Source organism: Rhinolophus hipposideros (genome assembly GCF_964194185.1).
Source record: "Rhinolophus hipposideros genome assembly, chromosome: 2".
Classification (NCBI taxonomy): Eukaryota; Metazoa; Chordata; class Mammalia; order Chiroptera; family Rhinolophidae; genus Rhinolophus; species Rhinolophus hipposideros.
This window is the reverse complement of record NC_138048.1, coordinates 15,339,047-15,361,797: the sequence shown is the minus strand read 5'-3', so window position 1 is coordinate 15,361,797 and position 22,751 is coordinate 15,339,047. Positions and strand designations below refer to the sequence as shown.

General features: G+C 31.6%; 1 protein-coding gene across 8 annotated transcripts in view; it reads left to right on the top strand.

The window, feature by feature from the left end:
• ROBO1 (roundabout guidance receptor 1) overlaps nucleotides 1-22,751 on the top strand; it is a 1,124,592-nt gene that overhangs the window by 1,024,197 nt on the left and 77,644 nt on the right. For all 8 annotated transcript variants that reach the window (XM_081074401.1, XM_081074396.1, XM_081074400.1 and 5 more), the window contains 2 exons: nucleotides 14,361-14,485; nucleotides 16,885-17,056. In XM_081074401.1, coding sequence (XP_080930527.1) covers nucleotides 14,361-14,485; nucleotides 16,885-17,056 — 297 coding nt within the window. The remainder of the gene's footprint in view (nucleotides 1-14,360; nucleotides 14,486-16,884; nucleotides 17,057-22,751) is intronic.

The window sequence follows — 22,751 nt, the reverse complement described above, 5'->3', positions numbered from 1 at the left end:
TCTCAAAGCTTTACTTGATGACTTTAAGAACCTTGATGTGTGTGTGACATGTTTGCCAGACTAACAAGATAGAGCAGACTGTTTCACTGGGGAATGATTCTTCATGACATATGGCAATAATCCACAAAGGTCCAGTAAAATCAGTAGGTCTCTAGTGAACAGTGCTTCAGGGGTTGGGGGATATTTACATACAAATCTATAGTAATAACATTTTATAAGAATAGATTTTATATAATGTATGATATGTAAATATATATTTGTGTATTATAATACGTACACATTACAATGTTATATTTATTTGCCACCTCCTGTATGCATGTATTGCTACTTTTAATGCTGCACTCAAGAGTTTTATTCAAAATGTCTCCTTTATAGGATTTGTGGTGGATTTTTTGGTTGTTGTTGTTTATTTTGTAGTTAAAACAATGGCTTAAAATCAATAGACAATTTTAAGGGCGGATAAGGAAAAGAGATTTGTGATTGTAAAAAGAAAACCCAAAAAGACAATGTGTTAGTGGAGCCTTTTAAAGAATCAGTGCTGCCAGCTGAGCTCTTTGTGAGCTGGCTGAAAGTAAAATGCCATCAGCCAAGGGGTTGAATGAAGTCCCACTACAGAATTTAACAAGAGAATGATTTGTGAGAATGGCTCCTTCTCCTAACTCTTCTGATCCAGGGGCGTAAATAGGACTCTGAGCTCCAATCCTGCTGGTTTTTTATGCTACTTTATTTGATTGAGACCCAGCAGCATTATGGCCTATGATTCTTTTCCTTTTTTTTTTTCCTTTCCCTTGGTAAGAAGGATAATGTGAAGAACTTCTTCTGTTCTTACAGCCTTTCAGAAATAGCTGTTTTAACCCTAATGACCATTGAAGATGTGACATTCTCTTAGATTTCTTTCACTTACTCATAAAGGTTTTTGGTTGCTTATTTCAAACAAGCTGATGTAAATCTTAAAAGTTAATCAAAAGGAAAAGCATTCAGCACACGACCTTCCTACAGGGAGTTTGAAACACTCTCTTAATGTGTGTGCCAAGCAAGTATTTAAAGAAATGAGTAGAGCAGTCAGTCCGAGAAATAATTGATACATAAGATGTATCTGTGACAAATAATGACACAGCACCACACTAGTAAATAGCACACCGTGGGCTTTTCATCACAATGTTCTGAGCTTCACTTTGATTTATTCATCTGTATAACAGTGTGTAAGGTTTTCTCGTGGCCCACTTATATAGATGTATGACTTAGCAACTGTCTTTAACAACCTACATTCTGAAATAATGGCATCAACGTGGGGCTACGTAATTGAGTTGTGTGAATCTGTCCAATCTCAATTACTCAGCCGGAGAATGAAATTTGGAGAAATACGTTAGCTTTTTTGCTCTAATCATTGATGGGTAGCTCATTTTCAAACATTAAATATGTTGCTAAGAATCTCATGTAACCATAAGACTTGGAAATATTTTGTAATATTGTAGATCATTTAATGTAAAATCATTAATTCTAAGTTAATTCACATTGATATATTCTATTTTATTTAGAATTGTTAGTATATAGTGATTGAGATAATTCATTGGTTAGAAGAGAATAATCATAAAGCAAATAATTGTAGTCTATTTGACATTAAGGAGACCTTTTTCTTATGATGAACCTTAGATAAATTAAATATGCCAAACAATTGAAAATTTGACTATTCATCCGTATGTATTAATTTTTTTATTATTTGCTTACTATCATTTTAAATATTTTATAGGTATACACAACATTAATACTTATACTGGGGAGGATTGATTTTTGCAAATTCACAAATCTTCCAGTATATTCTAAACATCAGGGTCATCCTGAGACTAGTTACACTTTACAATAGTCCAGAAGCTGGCATCCTTTGAACCTTATTTCAGTAACTTAAAAAAATGATATGCTTTGTAAACATTATTTTTAGAAAGATTCTGTATAAATTAAGTGACTACTTTATAATATACGTAAAGTTGGCAAAACTGATAAAAATCCCATGAGCACTTTAATTTGCTTTTAACCGGTTAAAATAATCCTGTTATTCTCAGGATTTGATAAATAATGGCTAGTATAAACACACCTGTAGAAAATACTAAAATAACTTTAAGACAAAATATAGCTGAGTAATTGCTTTATAACACATTTGTGTGGATGGGAAAAACCATAAATGGTCAATAAAGTGAGCCATAGCTTTAGGACATTTCTTTTGTGTGATCAGTGTTAGTAGGAGAGACATTAGGGCATTGCACAATTAAAACTGATAGATATGGCCATTTTACAAAGGGGCTTTTAAAAAGTTAACTTTGTGGATGGTAGAATAGTTTTTCAGTGCTCTTTTTAGGTAATTAGTAAATGTGCTCACCACCCAAAACTAACCTAAAGTAATCTGATTGTAGTACATTTTTGCTTAAACATTTTAGGATTATTTGTCGTACTTCTGAGAAGAATGTCATTGGTATTTTGATAGGGATTGCGTTGAATCTGTGGTTTGCTTTGGGTAGTATGGTTATGTTAATGATATTTATTCTAATCCATGAGCATGGTATATTCTTCCATTTGTTTGTGTCCTCTTCAATTTATTTCTTCAGTGTCTTGTAGTTTTGTAAGTACAGGTATGTACCTCCTTGGTTAAATTTGTTCCTAGGTATTTTATTCTTTTTGATGCAATTGTAAATGGGATTGTTTTCTTCATTTCTCCTTATGATTTTTTGTTATTAATATATAGGAATGTGACGAATATCTGTGTACTGATTTTGTGTCCTGCCACTTTACTGAATTATGTGGATTCCTTAGGGTTTTCTGTATATTTAGTATCATGTCATCTGCAGATCATGACATTTTTACTTTTTCATTTCCAATTTGTGTGTCATTGACTTCTTTTCCTCGTCTGATCGCTTTGGCTAAGACTTCCAGTACTACATTGAATAATAGCGGTAAGAGTGAGCATCCGTTTTCTTTTCCTAACCTTAGAGGAAAAGTTTTTAGCTTTTCACCATTGAGTATGGTGTTAGTTGTGGGCTTATCACATGTAGCTTTTATCAAGTTGAGGTAAGTTCCTTCTATACCCATTTTGTTGAAAGTTTTTTATCATAAATGGATGTTGAATGTAAATAATTTCTTATTGAAAGTTATTTTGTTTAGGTGATGGAGCCAAAACATTTCAGAGCCAAAATTACATTAGAATAAAGTTTAACTTAAAAAAAAAAGGGAAAAAAAAAAACAAGCAAGTCATGCAATGTAGTAAAAAGAGAAAGGATTTTAAGAGCTCTGCAGACTTGAATTCCAATCTTGCATTTCTTACCTGATGTGCAACCTCAAGAAAGTTAATCTTTACTTTCCACTCTTTGCAAAATTGATATATTAAAATCTTTTCTACTGATTTTCTGGGATGGTTTCTAGTGTATGATGTTAGCTAATCATTAGCTAATCATAGTTAGCTAATATTGAGGGCTCTTCATTAAACTGAGATGTACAAAGATTATGTGACATATATAGCATAGACCTGACTCATTGTGAAGAGGATCTGATCCAAAGTTGTTTAAGTGTCATTTGAGTAATTTTATTATACCATCATGTACCTTAACTGTAGACCCTGCATGAACTATGCCATTTGAAGATAGGTGTTCCAAATTCAAATAAACAAATTCTTGAGTGCTTTCTGTGTACAAAACAATATACTGGGCACTGTGAAGGAGGCACAAATAAGTAAGGAAGGCATGGCTCTTGCCTTCATGGAGCTTATTACAGCCTAGTGAAGAAGAGAGATATACACAAGTATCTACAATATCAGCAGAATGTAAAAAATGTATTTGTAAAGATTTAGTTATGCCAGGTGGGGAGAAAGTGCTTTCAACTTGGCAAGGGGAACATTATTGTAATTTGTTCACTCATTTAACAGATATTTATATTACAATGTGGGTGATGTCCTCAGCTTTATACGTGCTAGAGAAATTATAGCAAGCCAAATAGTTAAACACTTGCCCTCATGAAGTGTACAGGCTAGTTTGGAAAACAGACATTTATAGAATAATCACACAAATATATAATTTTAAAGTATAATAAGTGCTCTGGGAGAAAAGTTAAGGTTGTTATGAGAATAGGTAGTATTCTGATAAGATTTAGTATCAAATTTAGAGGTAGCTCCTTGAAGACTTTTTTTTTTTTTTTTTTTTTTTTTTTTAACTGAGAGCTAAGGTGATTAGAAATTGAATAGGTGAAGGGGGATTATCCTGGGATACAGCATAAATAGAACCAGAGGAAAGATGGCTATGGTATATTCAAGGACTAAAATAAAGCCTATGGGGTTAAGTTAGGGAGATACAGGATGAGAGGTGATAGATATGAGAAGACACTAAAGAGCTATACACGTGGTAATCCCATGTTAAGGATTTTGCTCTCTATTTTAAAAGCATGGGGACCATATTGAAGGGTTTTAAGCAAAAATGTACTATAATCAGATTAGTTTAGTTTAGTTTTGTTCTTAATCACTCTGGCTCTATTTTGAAATTAGATTAGATAAACACAAGAGGGTAGTTCAGGTGAGCCCAATTGGATAACTTGGGCCAGAGTAGTGGGAATAGAGATCAACAGAGATGGAAGGAATGGAAAAATATTAATGGATTGTTTATCACAAGGAGGAGGGAGAGGAAAGATCTAGGTTTCAGGCTTTCTAAATTGATTTATGGAATATTACCAGCAAAATTAGGCTCCTGAGATTCTACGTCAGGTGGCATACACGTTTTCATAGATTGCTGGTTAGTTGAATTTCAATTTCAGACTCTTTAGTACACAAGTAAGTAAATTGCACAATTTAATAACTACTTTTGTTTAAGTTGTCACTTTTTTAGAAGTGGAGGAAAAGAACAAGAATATTAACTTTTTCCTGAGTACCTATAATGTGAGGTATTGTGCCAGGCAATTTTTATATATTTGGAGGAAATAATTATCTGTTACTATTCTGTTAAACTTTGGATTGAACAGCAAGGTTTCTCACTCCTCGCAATATTGATATTTTGAGCTGGAACATTCTTTGTTATGAGGGCTATCTCGTGCATTGTAGGATGTTTATCAGCATGCCAGGCCTCTGTCCACTACATGCCAGTAGCCCCACCCCACCCTCACCCCACTTCAGTTGGGACAGCAGAATTGTCTCCAGAACCATCGATCTATAGAATAAGGTAATTTTGAGTGGAGGGGAAAAGTTCATAGCATTTGACATATCCATTAAATGTATTCTGAAAACGTTCCTCTTAACCACTCTATTTTTATGTCTGAAAAATTGAAAGACATAATGACAGGCTTTCATGTTACACTCAATCTTTTTGCCCAAAAAGAAATCATAACTAGTGTTAAAATATCCTAAGGGTTTTTAATTGTTTCAGATATTATCGTTCATGAGTATCTATGCATATAATTTCTCTAGCATAAAAGTGACTGCATTTTGTCAGTTCATATGTAGAAACTTCACTACTTAAAAAGTTGAGTGTTCCTCTGTTTTAATAAAAATGTGTTTCTTCCCCCAAAAATCTTAAACTCACTACTTTTACTCACTCCCTCACTCCATTCATATTCTTCTGGAATGTGGTATTTTCAGTTCTAGTCTACCAGATTTGTGAATTGAGCCCTGCTGTTCAAAAAGCACTATAGCATATGAGAATGAAAAAAAAAAAAAATCACATCAATTTAAGGATTCATTAGAGTTTAGTTGCTAATAATAAAAATCTAATATGTGTGAATCAGCAGAAGAATTCCTTAGTTAAGGTGATTTGTTTTTTTTTTTGTTTTTTTTTTTTTTGTAACCCATTCAAGGAAACTGCTGTTCTCTGATATTTACTGGTAGGATTGGTTGTACAATAGATAAATTTGCTAACTATGAGATCTTCTATATATTTATTCTAGGAGTTTTGAATATTTAAATTATCTTAGATTCAAATACTATGGCAGTCTTCTGTCATTACATTTTAAAACAAATGTATGACCAAAGCCAAGAGTGAAGAATCTCAACATTTTATGTAGCTTTTGAAGCCATTAAGCTTCAAAAATTGAGATCTCAGTGTAAAAATACCAAATCTTAGTAATAAGATTATGCAAATATGCAAATATTTTACTTTCCTGCAATTTTCTGATCTTTTCGGGATTTATCATACGAGCTGTATATATGGAGTAATTCACCAACCTAAGGTGAAATGAACTGAAAGGAATATATTTGAGGGCATTTGTATACACATAATTATGGGAAAATATTGGGAGCAGAGGGCTATATCCATTCTCCTGCTTTGCCTCTGTATTTCCATATTCTTAAAATCATAGCGTAGAAAGCACTTTGAATCAACTGCTCTTTTCCTTTACCAGACATAGTTGTAACTAAATTGTTGTGGCCAAATGGATATAAATCCCATTTTTAAAGACCGCTGAGACATCACAGTTGGCATCCAGTTAATGGTTCAGCAATATTTACTGTTAACTGATTCTTTTCTATACTTTCTTAAGTCATTCATGCTATTATTTAGTCCCATTATCTTCTTCTCTTCTGGCCTAAGTAGTTATCAAGATTGGCTGGTCCCTGTATTTATTAGACCTAATCTGAAGACTTCTTAAGAATCTGTCCAGCTGATTTATTTTTTCAGTCCAAAAAAGCCTCTTCTTCAAGGTTTTTCAAACATTTATCATCTTTCTGACTCATGTCTCTTGAATATGAGTATAACATCCGGTAGAATTAATAAGTCTTTTCTTTGTCCCTTCTCTCGTCCTCCCTTTCTTCTTTCCTTTCTTTCTTTTTTTCTTCATTCCAGTTTTGCCTCCTTTCTCTCCTAGCTTAGTTTATTTATATCGAAAGATTATTGTCTGAACAATATACATTCTTAGAATACAGAAGATTTCAGTAATCTGGAGCCTTTTCATGTAACATACAAAAAAGAAAGAAAGTCTCTTATTTTAAGTGTGTGTGTGTGTGTGTGTGTGTGTGTGTGATGCTAAATTCTCCTATGATTTTTTAACAGTTGTGTTTTTAAACTATTAGTATATATTTGTATTATCTCCAACGATTTTAAAGAAAGCTATTATTTTTCTCTTTTAGATACAAAAAGGAACAAGAGTTTTATGATTATATAATTTATATGTATTAGATAGCTCTTTCCCTCACTACCAAGAAAATACAATGTAGGTGAAAATACTGTGCTATCTGTACAAACTCAGTCTTGTAGCAAACTTATCCCTTTCCAAACTTGCTGTTAAAGAAGTTAAATGCCAGGTTTTAATCTCTTAAAAATGTATTTATTTTTAAAAGTTATTTTGACCTTCCTATTTGACATATTTCCCTTAAAAATGATATTTGTTAAAATATTATTTGTTCTCATGTTTCAAAGAGTATTATTTTATTCAATTTATAATGATTTCAAGTGATGTGGTTAAAATTGGTTGACCCTTAAGAAATGATTGCATTACTTGTTTTTTCAAAAGGTGAACTTTTCAAGATGCTTAAAGTCTGTGTTCTTCTCACCTGTTAATTTTCTATATCTTTTTAAAACTATAGTTAAATATTCTTAAAAATATTCTTATTTTTAATTTCATGAAGAATTCTTTCAAAGGCGTTTTTATATGTGTGTAGTAATGATTTTGGTAGTAATGATTTTAGGTTAAACAATTTATGACAGTGTAAATGTGAAATCAAATACATTTGTGTGTCATATTGTGTATAGTTCACCCCAAACTGATTAACCCATAGGAAAATTTGTAGAGACTTTGATTTAGTCAAGACGCCTGGAAGGCAGTCTCTGGTTAGTCATCTGTGACCTTGAGAAAGCTGTTTAACAATTTAGGCTCTTCGTTTCTCGTTTCTCGTGCAGAAAAGATAGGGTTAGACTGATAAGGTCTAAGGTCACTTCCAGCAGTAACATTTTAGAGTTTTATTGTTTTATTAGAGGTAGACACAGACAAGCTTTTCCTCTTTCTTAGGGAAAAAAGGGAGTAGGGATAGAGGTGTTCCCAGCCTTTAAAGCAGAGAGAAGTTAAGCATTCTGAGGTGGGTAGGAGTGAAGCCAGTTATAAATCCCAAACTTCAGCACATGATGAATGAACAGGATCTGCTGTTCTCTGATCCTTTCTGGACATACCAAACTGGACGATAATGTACATGGCATGTTGGATAGAAGGTCCCTGTTCTCTGTCTGCAAAGACAACCTTTGACCTGACCCTGAGACAGATATGGAGAACAGGGAAATCTGAGAAAAACTTCAAGAAATTCCTGTAATTTATGTTTTAGAAGAGGAAGTTTCAGATGATAATTTCCTTCAAATGAGTATAATAATTTCATGTGAAGGATATTAATGGCATTTATTTGTTTACTGAAACTAGAACAAATGAAATGGGAGTTAAATTGTGACAGATAGGTTTTCACTGAGATAAGAAGAATCATTTCTTGAGAATCATAGTTGTTAAAAGCCAAAATGATATTCAAAATAAGGTCTTCTCAAAAATTTCTGATTTTTGAGAAGCTTCTGTGTCCTTCATAGACTATGGAATATTTTCCAGTTATCATTTGTCATTCATGTGATATGCAAATTGTTAGTCTGAGGTTTTTAAACCCATTGGATTTTAATGGATAAAATATTTAATTCCTATGAGTTAATTGCTGGTAAAACCTATGCAAAGCAAAAGCACTTTTTAAATGAGATGCTTCTTAGCAATTTTCTTATTTCTAAAGTATTGGATATTTTTGGAATATTTAAGAAATTTTAAATTACTGAAAATATATGACTAGAAAATATTTATGGATCATTCCTCTAATCTCTGTCTTTAAATAAGGCTTGAATTTTAATTGAATCAGTCCAATTAGATCAATTTATTTTCACAGATTCCTCCAAAAGATTTTCTAAAACTTTTTTTTTTTTTTTTTTTTTTTTTAAGCAAAATTCTGTTACTGAAGTTTGTCAGGTCTCTTTTTTGTAGTTTCTAAATATTTCTTCTGTCATTTAAAAGACATTATCATTGAGGTTTCAAGAAGTGTAATGAAGTCAGATCCACTCTGTGTTTTTAAATCTGGATAACATAGCTGATGCTGTGAAAAGGATTATGTTTGAGTTAGTGAGAGAGATGTTTTTTTTTTTTTTATTTTCTTGCCTGAGGGAATGCAGAATTATGCTTAAAGGTTTTTTTTTGTTTGTTTTTTTTTTTTAAGAATAATAGATAAAGACAAATTATTTCACTCACATTGGAGCAAACTTGGGAGTTAAAATCTGTTTCTGAGTTTCCTTTAAATTTTGCATGTGTGCTAACAATAGGCAAGGTAACTTTTGTCTCTTTTAAAGTTTACCTTTTCACAGCAGCAGTGCTAAGCATAGTTCATTTACTTAAACTACAGAGATGTATATCAAGTCTAATTAGTTTTGACTTGCTGAAAGACACAGGAATTATTTATTTGATTAAAGTATATTGTGGGTGTCTACTGGACTATTATGAAAAATTTTGCATTTGATAATAGTAATTACCTTTAGTTCTAAAAGAGGAAAACAAGACAATCATTTTCCAGTATTTAAACTGTGTATTACTTGATATGTGAAAACACTCAGTGTTGTAGCATTGAAAACAAGTAATATGTTTATGACTTTATTAGATAGGGTTGCAAAGTTTTTTTTTTCTGTTTTCAATATGTATTCACATCTTTTCTATGCGTCATCTCAATTAAAAATATGCAGGAATTGAAATGTAACACCTTTTAATAACTGCTACTCAACCGATGGTCATAGACCAGCAGCACCTGGATGCTTGTTAGAAATGCAAAATCTCAGGCCATGTTCCTGACCTATTGAATCATAAGCTGCACTTAGACCAGATTTAAGGATGATTTTGTACGCATATTCAATTATGATAAGCATGGGTTTAATAGAATATTATTGGCAGCATTAACCTTTAAAGAATTAATCTGATGATGGTGTTATAGAATTTAACACTTCTTTATCTTTGGTTTATATCCTTGATTTCTATATTATGTAGCATTAGCAGTTAAAATTTATAGTGTTTTGTAAGCCCCTTACATGTGTAGTTACCTAACTCGGTTATCTGGTAGCAAAATGTAAAGTCATTGAAAAGTGTTTTATAATTTTATAGTTGTCATCCATTGTAGCCTTGCCATTTAAATCATTGAAGAGATTTTAAGATTCATTTCTATTTTTCTTAAATCATTCATGATTACACTTAAAACGCTAACAAATATTCATTTATAGACAGTATGAACCATCTATCCAAATATTAATGTGTTCTTTATTTTTTTTTAAAAAAAGGTCATTGTAAATCAAATCTTACTTTCTCTGTTTCATTTTGTTTCTTTATTTTTATTTATTCCATGTTTTCTTTTTGTTTTGTTTTAGTTGGGTCTGGTAAGTTGACATTTTATTGGCCATCTTCTAATCACCGTGTCACTGTGACTGGAACTTCTCACCCCTTTCCATCCATACCCTTCCATGTCCTTCAACCAATCAGCCTCCATGTTTCACTTGTCATTGGCCACAAAGACAGTCTGCACAGAATAAAGTCTGCGGGAAGTATGGGTAACTGACAAAAAGTAAAGGTAATGGGGTTGCTAATTTTATGTCTGATTAAATGATGTGTGATCTGCATCCTTTTATTTTTTTCTCTCCTTAAATGAGTGATAATAAGTGATATGACTGTATCTTGGTGAAGTACTATTTCAATTTATATCTTATCAAACAGACAAACAAACCAAAATAGATACCTAGAAAATAATTTGGGCTTCTTTTTTTAGTCCAAAATATGTTTATGTATTCATGTTTGTCTGAGTTTTTGTAACTGTTGTTCAATAATAGTCACTAAAAGTCCTTTGCTGAGTGACCTTGACCTTAAGGCTGTTTGCACACATTTTCATTTCTATGTGTCAAATAAATTTCATTTCATGTAAGAAATAACTACACGATGTGTTCAAAGTTTATTAAAGTTTGCTTTGATAAACATTTGTCCTCGTATAAATTGTCATTAGGTTTCTAAATACTTTCCTGATTAGTACATTGGGGAAGGTCCATTCACTTCTTTAAAGATGCTTAAACACTATATTTGGAGAATTCTGCATGAGGATGCTGAGTGGTATGCCGGAGTATAATTTTGACACTATAACAATCTCCCTATTTTTTAAGTGAAAACGCTACACAAATATTATAAAGGTGTTACTTCATACTAGTACACATAAGATAGATTGTTCAATAAGGGTGATGCAATAATGGGCTATTTGAAAAAATGGCTTTCTATATACTATCATATATACAAAAATATAGATGATTAAAATTTAAACATAAAAAATAAAGAAAAAGTAAAGGATGAGAATGGAGGTGAATATGTATATAATTTATATATTATACAATCTATATTATAATTTTATTGATAGAGTAACAAAAATGCAAAACCAGATTAGAAAGACTGTTAAAAATGGAAAAATAAGTGTATCTATAATATATAAGAGAAATGGATAAAATTTTAGCCTATCAACAGTTCTTAGAAATCAAAAAGATGAGCATATGAACACAATCTCCACAACAAATAAGATATCAGTAACACGGTAATGTCAAGATAAATGTTTAAGATCACTGATCTAAAAATGCTAATTAAGTGGAGAGTCTATTCTCAATTTCACGAAGATATTAATGCTCAGCGTTTGTGAGGTTTGGTAGAAAAGTACCCTATTAGAGAAATGTCAGTTGGAATAATCTTGAATATAATTGAGAATGATGTTAATCTCACCACTGTTTTAATAGTGAAAGTTATAAACCATCCAAATTTAAAACCAACTCATTGCTTAAATAATTTAAGGTAATCTGTATATAAATTATTAAGCAGTCATTAAAATGATACTGTAAGAGAATATTTTAAAACAATATAGTCCAATTTGCATGGCTGAATTACAAGGTAGTTTTTCTTTTCTTCTTTGCTTGTCTAATTTTCTAAATTTTCATCACTGACCATATGTGACATTAGTTGCATGGTTATGTATTTTTAATCATATCAAGTATAAATGTTGTAGCATTAAAATATTTCAACATTTCATCATAAACATCATATAGAGGCATGTGGTGAATGGCCTTCTCAATCTAGATAGATAGGTGATGCTGACAGATTGATAGATATGCATATTTAATCCATTTAAATTATATTTAGAGATATTTAGCATACATGTAGAAAAGGATTTTTTTAAAGTTATATTTCTAAAACATATCTTGTGGCTGATGTCACTGTTGACGTTGGCTCAAGAATCTGCCTCCATAATATAGTAAATTCATTTTCAGGCAAAAATCCTGTGGGGAAGAATCGCTGCAGGATACATATCGTTAGCATAAGAGTTTGTATCCCTTGTTCCCAAGTAAGTCTTTGAGGTTTGAAGAAAGCTGGCATTTTATAAAAGAAACATGGATTCTGACACACGTTATTAGACATGCTTCTGAGAGAGGGAAGAGACCACCCGAAGTTTTTACTTGTCTAAGTGGTTTAAACACTTATATTTTCCTACTCAAATTCCCTACATATTGGAAAGTTATATTCGCCCATTCATTTAATTAATCCTTTGGTTTTCTTTCATTGAAACAAACCAAAGTCTCTCTGGCTTTCGTGTATTATCCAGTCAATCGTTTCAGGTTTTTTCCTTTGATATCTACCTCAATTATTCCAACCCTTAACCAAAGAATCAAATGTTCCTGTATGGATGTGTATGGAGGAAAATCCCCAAGTGACAATGCAGATGCCTGTTATTATACCTGGATAATGATAGTGTTTGTTAAATTCATGAGTAAACCACTCAATTACAATCAGAGTTTAAAAAAACAAATTATAAGCTAGAACTTCAGCATTACCAAATTGAACTTAAACTCCACCTCCTAAATTTGTATTTTCTTCCCTATAAGTTACAGGACATTTGAGGGCATTTGACCTGATTTTTCAGGTCTCCTATAATTTTCTAGTCAAATGGTATAATTTCTACTAAGCCTCAATTAAAAATAAAAAGGGAGTATAGAATAAGTTAGGCTATCTAATTGCTTTCTTCAGTTTTGCCACCATGTAATCTTTGGGCAAGTTGTTTTACATATCCCTTTATTTAAGAGGTTTATATTTCAATTAATATATATCATTTATAAAGTGTATATATGATATATATCATACATAGTTGTATATATGTCTTAGATGCAGTTGATCAGAAAACATACCCTTTTAAATCCTCACCTTCATTAACAAAGGAATCATATTCTTGTGAGCAGAAGGGAACATTTGTGGACATAGTCTGAATATAATTTTCTGATATATATTCACTTTACGGAATTATCCTAAGTGACTGACATGAGTAACTAAAGTACTTTCAAAGAAAATGTTAGAAACAATGAAACAATCTTAAAAAGTGGATTAGAAGAACTCTATTCTGTATAAACTGTTCAACGTCTGGCTTGAAACATTCACTTCAGTTTGAACTGAGACAAGAGGAGAGAATAATTAGGTGTTTCAGACAGCTGATAAGAAATGAATTTGAAATGTGTAAACAGTATATAAAAAGACTTACATTCAGTACACATTTTTCCAAGCATAAAGCACAGCCCAAAGAAGCATTTTTTTTTTTTTTCCAGGAGTGACTCCATCAGCACACCTAATGGTTTCAGCTGCCATTGCTCTCAATGTTAACTGACACAATTTTCTGACACTCTATTTACTGCTGGATGAAGTGGCCATTTAAGTCTGTATAAATCAAACAGTTTGGACAAAGCTGGCAGTATTTATAATGTCAGGATGAGCAGATGTTTCAAATTTGCTCTCATTTCCATATATATTCTGTTTGAACATGCCCTTGCCTATGTAAATGAAGGAGGTACTTGACTCTACTATTGGTTTAAATTCATTTCTATGCAAGTAATTGGACTGAGGATTTTAAATGGTTACAATTTGCATGGTAGTATTTCAGGAGTTTTGGAGTTAAATTAATTTTAGGACCTTCCTACACCAGGAAGACCTTGTGTGAATGATAAAAGTCCATTCACCTTTAAGCAACTCTAAATGAGAAAAATAGAACAAATTTCAGGTGTATCGTGAACGTCAAGGGTCAAATTGTAGCTCAAGAACTCTTTTAATATGGAGGTTAATCGTAGAAGATCAGGTAACATACACCTTTTTACAAAACAACTCTATTCCATTTTATAAATACGCATGTAACAATTTAGCTTCAACTGAATTAAGGATGAGAATTTATACATCATGTACTGTAGTACATAAAGAGTTGTATAAAATAACGGCAGCACTGGCTTATCATCAAATTGTCTCGGGACGACTGCATGTTTTTGATTCAGTGTAATTTGTTTCATCTCCTTTAGAACCTCCGCATTTTGTTGTGAAACCCCGTGACCAGGTGGTTGCCTTGGGAAGAACTGTAACTTTTCAGTGTGAAGCAACTGGAAATCCTCAACCAGCTATTTTTTGGAGGAGAGAGGGGAGTCAGGTACAAACTTGTTCTGTTATTTCAATCAGCAAAGATGGTGTCAGATACATAATAAAAAACAACATATTATTTGGCCATATAGCTGCCTCTTTCAGAGAATGGAGAAATTCCTGAGTATCCTAGAAAATTTTAGCAATGAGAGAGAAGACAAAATTTCCTTCATTGTTTTAATTCCCAAAGCAATGTTCCCTGCCTAGTTTTGGTACACAGGGTAGTATATATATGTAGAATAGTAACTGTTTTATTGTACATAATTTACCTTTATTGCCACACTTAAAAAACACTATTTTTCTCAACATAATGTAAACAGTTATTTCTGTTATTCAGATATCCTTAGTTATATATTAAAAGAGATTTACACACATTTAAAACAGATGATAATTTTCAGTGTAATTTCTCTGAAAGTACCAGAAATCTGAAGTGTCTTTTCATTTCTTTATGTTTTAATTGATGTCTATGTGTTGTTTGTGTGTAATACATATAAATATATATACATATATATATATATATATATAATTCATCAAACCGTGAAATTATAGATCACATGTTAAATACAGTTCAGTATATTATAATTCTTTGACAACTATCATATGTCATCAATATTTGGTATTAAATCCTACTGTCTAAACATTTCATAAACCATAATTTTCTATATACCTTGAAACTGGAATATAGAAAACCATGCTGTTATGAACTCGAAGTTCACTATTGGACTTCAGCTTAATGAAAAGGAAATTTTGAAACAAATTTACTTTTAAAATTAGCAAATTTTAAAATAGTTTTTAAAATGTAGAAAAACTATTTTAAAATGTAAGATTTTGTTTCCTTTCTCTTAATGGCTTAACTTCCTCAGTAAAGGGAAACATTTCCCTTTTGTCTCTGATACTTGGAAAAAAGGATTCTCGTTCATTATTAATACAGTTATTTCTAACCTCTGATTTTTTTCTGTAAATCAATCTTGAGTGTGTTGTTTCATGGTTTTGCTCATATTGTGCTCATATAAATAACATATAGGTTATTTACTGACTGCATTCATTAATTTTTGCAGGCAATGCTATCAAGTTTAATTTTGTTTTTTACTTTGGTAGGCAAATATTAACTTGATTATGGTATGTAGACCTTCATTTGAGTTCTAGTATGTTCGTTGATTCTAACACATTACATTTGGCCTCAAAGGACTAAGTTTGCTGACAGCAAATTAATGACAAGAAAAAACAAAATATTTTAGTAGAGCAGGAAGAATTGGAAGTGCATTATATAAGAAAATCCATAGAAATAATAGTGAATCCATTTAGATGATTTAGTTATTTATTTAAATAATTTACTAAGTTGTTTAAACTTTATAGCAAATGTGAAGATAACTTTAGTTAGGTTTGGTTTAATGATACAGCTTGCTTTTTCCTAAATTTTGTCATTGGACATATAGCCATGGAAGAGTAGTTAAGCGTTTATAAAATGATATATGTTAAAAGGCAACTAACTTTTTAAAAGGAACAACTTTATTTTTGTTAGAAGAAATATTGATATTTTTATTTCATTAAAAACAATGACATGATATGTTGTTTTGCATAAAATATACACTCCCTCTGGCAAACGTGAGAAATTTGTACCACAAAAGAACATCACACCTAGTTTTTACTTTGTATTTAAGATAATTTTCTATAGAAATAAAGCTCTGTTATGAATTCTTAAATTCATATATGTTCTCATTTAACAAGAGAAACAAGAAATTGTTAATTTGATAGAGGCTACTGAACTTTTATAATGGAAGGCCAACAGATCTCCTTGTTATGGTGCCAAAAATAATATCTTTGAACTTAACTTGTCAGAACTATGTGCTTAAATTTTAATTTTCTTTACATATTAAAAGACTTAGTGTTTATAATCCTAATAATTATATATATGTATATACGTATATATGTGTGTATACACACACACATATTTCCTATATATATATTATTTATATATATACATACAGGATTCACATATATATAAAGCAAAACTTTTGACTCAGCTTTGGTTAAATTTATAAAACTTAACTCTAATGATATCTAATACACTTTAAAATCTAGTATTGTTTGAAACTGATAATTATGAAAGCATATATCAATATTTAGAATTTATTTAGAAATTTTAATAACCCTATTTAAGATGGAATCATTAAAACTTGTGTATTTATAAGTTTACATATGTGCATATTGAGCATGTCATGAACATTTAGCTTATTTGTGCCCATATGCATATATGTATGTGTATGTGGTGTGTTTGTGTATGTATGTATGTATATGTTTATATCTATATCTATATCTATGTGCCAAATATATATGTATATATGCCAAAATATTGGAACCTGGCAATTAACCTGTTGTTATTGTTTCCTTCCACATTCTGTGTTCTAGAATCTTCTTTTCTCATATCAGCCACCCCAGTCATCCAGCCGTTTTTCGGTCTCCCAGACTGGTGACCTCACTATTACTAATGTCCAGCGATCTGATGTTGGTTATTATATCTGCCAGACTTTAAATGTTGCCGGAAGTATCATCACAAAAGCGTATTTGGAAGTTACTGATGGTAAAGTAGAGCATTTTATTTCAAAATATCCAAGTTTGCTGAGGGTCTAACGAAAGTACCAGTACATGTATTTATTTTCAACTTTTGTATCCTTACTTACAGCAATTTTGGTGGAAAGCTTAAAAGGATGTTAATGCAATGATTAAGTCTAAAATCGTTCTTAATTTAACCTGGCGGTACTATAAATTTCTACATCAAGGCAGACTCTCAAAAGCATAGAAGTTATTCAAAGAAAAGTTTATACTAAATAGCTGCATAGGGGGATGTTTCCATGTTTTGGAAAATAAAAAGCTATTTTAAAATGTCTTAGTGTAATAGATCATCCTTTTCCTTTCTTCCATTTTAAGGAGATAAGTGCATTATTAATAAATTCAATTCACAATTTAGATGATGAACAATTTTTCTTAATAATGTGATTTTATTCTTTTTTATTGGCTCCCCTAAACGTAATTAATTCCAAATATGGTATAATGACAGTGATGGAGAAAATCTCCAAACCATTAGATGGATAATAGTAATAATAATGATTTGAGAAGAAAAAATATGTATACATATGAATATATGAAATATGTATTTATATGTACATATATTCACATACACCTAAAATAAATATATATGTATATATATATATATGTGTATATATACATGTATATCCCTTTTTGTTGCTGTATAGTACTCCATTGTGTGAATAGTTCTCAATTTATTTATATATTCTTCTATTGATGGATTGTTTTCAGTTTAGGGCTTTTATCAATAAAGCTAAATAAACCTGTACAAGTCTACTGGTTGGCATGTGCATTCAATTATCTTGGTTTGCCTTTTGGTGGATGCATGTACTCATTTCTCTACTTTTTTGTTTTCTCATACATTCTAGATACAAGTCTTTGTCAGATATATGTATAAATATTTCTTCTCATGCATTCTTTTAATGATTTTAGCTAATTTTAATGAGAACCAATGTTTTTGTTTTTTCTTATATAGTTGGTACTTTTAGTTTTCTGCCCTGCTTTGAGTTCATGAAGATGTTCTCCTAACTCTTTGTCTTGAAACTTTATTGTCTGTACCTTTGAGATTTAGGATTTTAATCCATCTTAAATCAGTTTTTGTAAATGGTGGAAAATAGGGCCAAAATTATGTTTCCCCCCTATATGGATACTAATTGTTCCAAAATCATTTATTGCAAAGACAGTCTGTTCAGCACTGAATTGCAGTGGCATCTTAATCATAATTCAAATGAACATAAATGTGTGGGTCTACTTCTGTTCCGCCATTCTGTTTCCTTAACCTTTTATATCAGTACTTATATAAATGGTCTTAATGTAGCTTACTGGTAAGTCTTACAAACTGGTAGTGGAAGCCTCCAGCTTTGTTTTTCTTATTTTGGATTGGCTACTAAAGGTCCTCTGCATTTTGTTATAAGCTTTAAAAATCAACTTGTTAATTTTTATGCACATGCTCACACATTATAAGTAAACGAAAAAATCTGAGTTTTGAATTTTCATTCCACTCAAATTATTGAACAATTTCAGAGATAGATAGATATAGATATATACACCTATATAAATATAGATATAGATCTATCTTTAAATCTCTCAATGTTTTATAGTTTTCAGGGTAGAGGTCTTGCACACATTTTAGCAGATTTATACCTATGATATTTTATGATTTTTTTCATATGACTGCATATATATATATATATATATATATATATATGACATATATATATATATTTCATTATGGTATTGTTTAAAATAAGATGTATATTGACTTTTTATATTAACCCTGTATCCAGCAATTTTGCTAAATCCACTCTTTATTTCTAAGAGTTTGTATGTAGATTATTTTGAAATGTCTGCGAACAAAGTGTGTCAACTACAAATAAACCAATTTTGCTTCTTCTTTTCAGTATGTATACCTTTTATTTCTTTTACTTGAGCATTGTCTATGATCTCCAATATAATTAGTAGAATTGGTAATAGTGGAAATATTTTTCTTGATCCTATCTTCAAGGGAAAATCATTTACTATTTTATCAGTAAGTATAATGTTACCTAGCATTTTATAGATACCCTTTTGCAATTAAAAAAAATTACAGAGTGATTTTTTTAATACATTAATTTTGTTATTTTGTTTCCCACTGCTCTCAGAATAAAGTTTATATTCCTTAATATGTATTACAATTCATGATTAACTTCTGCAGGTTCATCTCTGAAGACTGTGTTGCTCGCATGTCCTAATTTTATCGTTTGCTATGTTTTTCCTTCACCTTAATACCTCTGCACATGCGGTTTCCAGTGACTTGAAATGTCAGTTCCTTCAAGAAGTATTTCTTAACTCTTTAAATGTGGGACCTATGTCTCCACCCTTGTATATGCATGTATGGATATGTGTAGATTGCATCCTATACTTTCCTGTCTTCTCTGTTTATTTTCCTGTAATCTCCATTAGGTAATAAGTTCCATGTGAGCAGGGCTCATGTCTGGCTAATCAAGTTAAATATATACACAGTAACCTTCAAAGCCTGACACACTGTAGGTGCTCCAAAGATTTTTTTTTCTTTTGTCATGAGTGTTACAAAGAAGAAAGAACTAAATGCTTAGCTATTGATTAAGGCAGAATTCAAAATTAGAATTGTCTCATTCAAAAGTCTGAACTCTTACCTCTCTGTGTGATGGGTATTATATATGTACTGGCTCAAATAACTTAGAGTGACCTGAAAAGTTTTTGCAATTTCTTACATTCATTACAGCTAATAAATTATGGTTGTGAAGATCATGTAATGAATTTAACAATGATCAATAAAATCAACATGTAGAAAAAGTAGAATGGAGAGTTGAATGTACATTTATAATTACAGTTTTATAAAGCAACTTGTATATGTACAAGCAACTTGTATATACAGGTGTACGTGAAAAAAGACATAAGAAAACTGTGGTAAAATATTTTCAAGTATCTCTTATTAATCTCATGATTAATCATTGACAGCAAAACTTTCCATATGCCATCTGACATGGCATTATCATGAATTGCTGTATTCGTGAGAATAGATCAAGGATAGCAACTTTTGCTCAACTGAAACAAAAACAAAAACCCTAAATTTGGTGATTTCAGATTTATCCCTATTAGCCAATTCACTCCTAACACTAAATGTCGTGTTCCATCTTACACTATCTGGAGAGATTTAAGGTGGTTTTGTGTTTGCTGTGGTTATACTGTGTTTTTAGTTTAGTTTTATTGTCTTTATTTTAGGGTTGATTGATATTGTACAAACAACTTACTACTCTAGCCTCATTCTTCATAGGTAAACTATCATCTCGAAAGCTGACAATGTCAGTATTTATACTTGACCAAGTGAAGTCAAGAGGATAGCTAGTAGACAGAGTGTTTTCTGGATACTATTTTGACTTTAGCTTTTTGACCTTATGTCTTTACTGTTTGCACACTGAAGAAAGCCAAAGGCAGAGTAAAGCATGACGTGCAGAATATGGTGGAGTTCTGCTGTCTTTGAAATGTTGCTTCTCGGTATCTGTGGCCTACTCCAAATAGCATTTGACTCAGGAACGTAGAAATTCATATCACCTGTTTAACTGAAAATGTTTCTTCTCTTTATTACTAGAATGTTACAAAACGTAGTGGTTATAAAGTGATGTATATAATTTAAAACCACTTGCTTCACATCTCAAAACTTATTGATATACAGTGGAAAGATTGTTAACTTTTATTCTAAAAAGAGAGATTTGCCAATTACCAACTATTTGATTTGGACAAAGCACTTGAACTTTCAGTTTCCTGATTCCTAAAATGGGATAATATGTTACAGCCTACTTCAGGGATTTGTGAGATATGTTTGCAAACTGATAGCAATTGTGATATACTATAACTAATGTTTGTTAATGTATAAATGTGAATTTTTCATACTTTACACCAGTCAGTGTGTGTATGTCATTTTGTATTCTTTTTCACTTAAAATAACCTTATAAAAATATTTATATGTATTAACATAGTCTTCATGATAATCATTTTTGAGGTGACAAAATACTACTTCTGATGATATGCCCTCATCTTTTAGGGTTTTAAATTTTCACTGAATATGGGTAAAAGATAGGCAAAGTTTTATAAACTCTGCTGTAACAGGGTTTTTCCACCTGTCAGACTGCTTATACCAGGACTACTACCACCACTATTACCACTATCCTGATAACAAACGTACAGTTATTCAATGCTTTCTTTGGGCCGGGAAACATGCTAAGAACTTTTCACGTATCAACAATTTCAAATGCGATAGCATCTCATTTTACAAATGAAGAAATGGAGACCAAAGATGTTGAAACGGTATGCCCACGTTCTACAGACAGTAAGTACCAGAACTGAGATTGAAAACAAAATTTGGCACTTTCCAACCTGGTCGTCACTTGCCACACGAGGCTATTTAAATTGATTAAAATGTAAAATTACACACTCAGTTTCTCAGTCACACTAGCCACACTCAGGTGCTCAGTAGCCATTTGCACTGTTTCTGTATCAGATAGCACAGAGATGGAACTTCTTCATTCTTCAGAGCTACATGTTTCTGATGCCAACGTCTATGCACTTACTTTTTAAAAATGTGTTTCCGTTTCTTATAATTCTCTATTGTATTGCCGGATAATTTATTCTAATAAGCTCAGTGTAAAATATCAGAACCTTAATTTGTGGTTTGTCTCACAAATCGTAAAGTTAAGTTTGAGTCATATGTGTACGACACTCTTTAGTTTGTGTAAATTTAAACATTTCATCAGTATTGTATTCTAATCTATGACAACGCCAAAATGTTTCATTTTTTCTATCTAAAAACATGAAATTGCTTTAATTAACTCATTTAGCTTTGATTTGTATATTACTTTTTACAGAAAATTTTCACAATTCATATATATATATGTCTAGCTTTTTGCAATTAGGAAAGCAGTTTCATATCTGTTATTCTGTTTAAATCTTCATAACAATCCCCTGAGCTGGTTAAAACAACTGCTATTTTCCTGAAGTATTATTATTATTATATTTTACAGATAAAAAAAAACAACTGAGGCTTAGAGAATTTAAGGAACTTGCCCAGAGACACATGACAGATGGTGAAGCTGATAATTAACCCTACTCCTTTCGTACTTTATTTTCATAAACTACCCAGTGTAAACCAGGAAGAAATAAATAACAGAGAAACAGCACCATTCAATTTTTTGGGAAACTGAGAGGGATTCAAGATGGTGGAGTGGATAAACACTGTGCCTGCCTCCTTCCATGAACACACTAAAATTACAACTGAATTATGGAACAATCAACCTGGAAAACCATCTGAAGGCTAGCTGAACAGAAGTTTTATAATGAAGGATTTAAAGAAGAAGCCATGTCGAGACTAGTAGGAGAGGAGAAGACGCAAAACAAACTGACCCCAAACCTCTGTGTGACAGTTGAGAATCAGGAGCAATACCTCGGCCATGGAGGTCCCCCCTGGAGGAGTAAGAGACCCCAGCCCCACACCGGCCTCCCCAGCCCTGAGTACTAGTGCTGGAAACAGGAGACCCCGCAACATCTGACTGTGAAAAAGAGTGGTGATTCCAACCATCTGGGTGGGGCAGAAAGCTGCAGGAAACCCAGACATTCTCTTAAGCAGCCCAAACACAGCCTCACTAACTTGTAGTCATTTATCTTGGCTTCTGGCA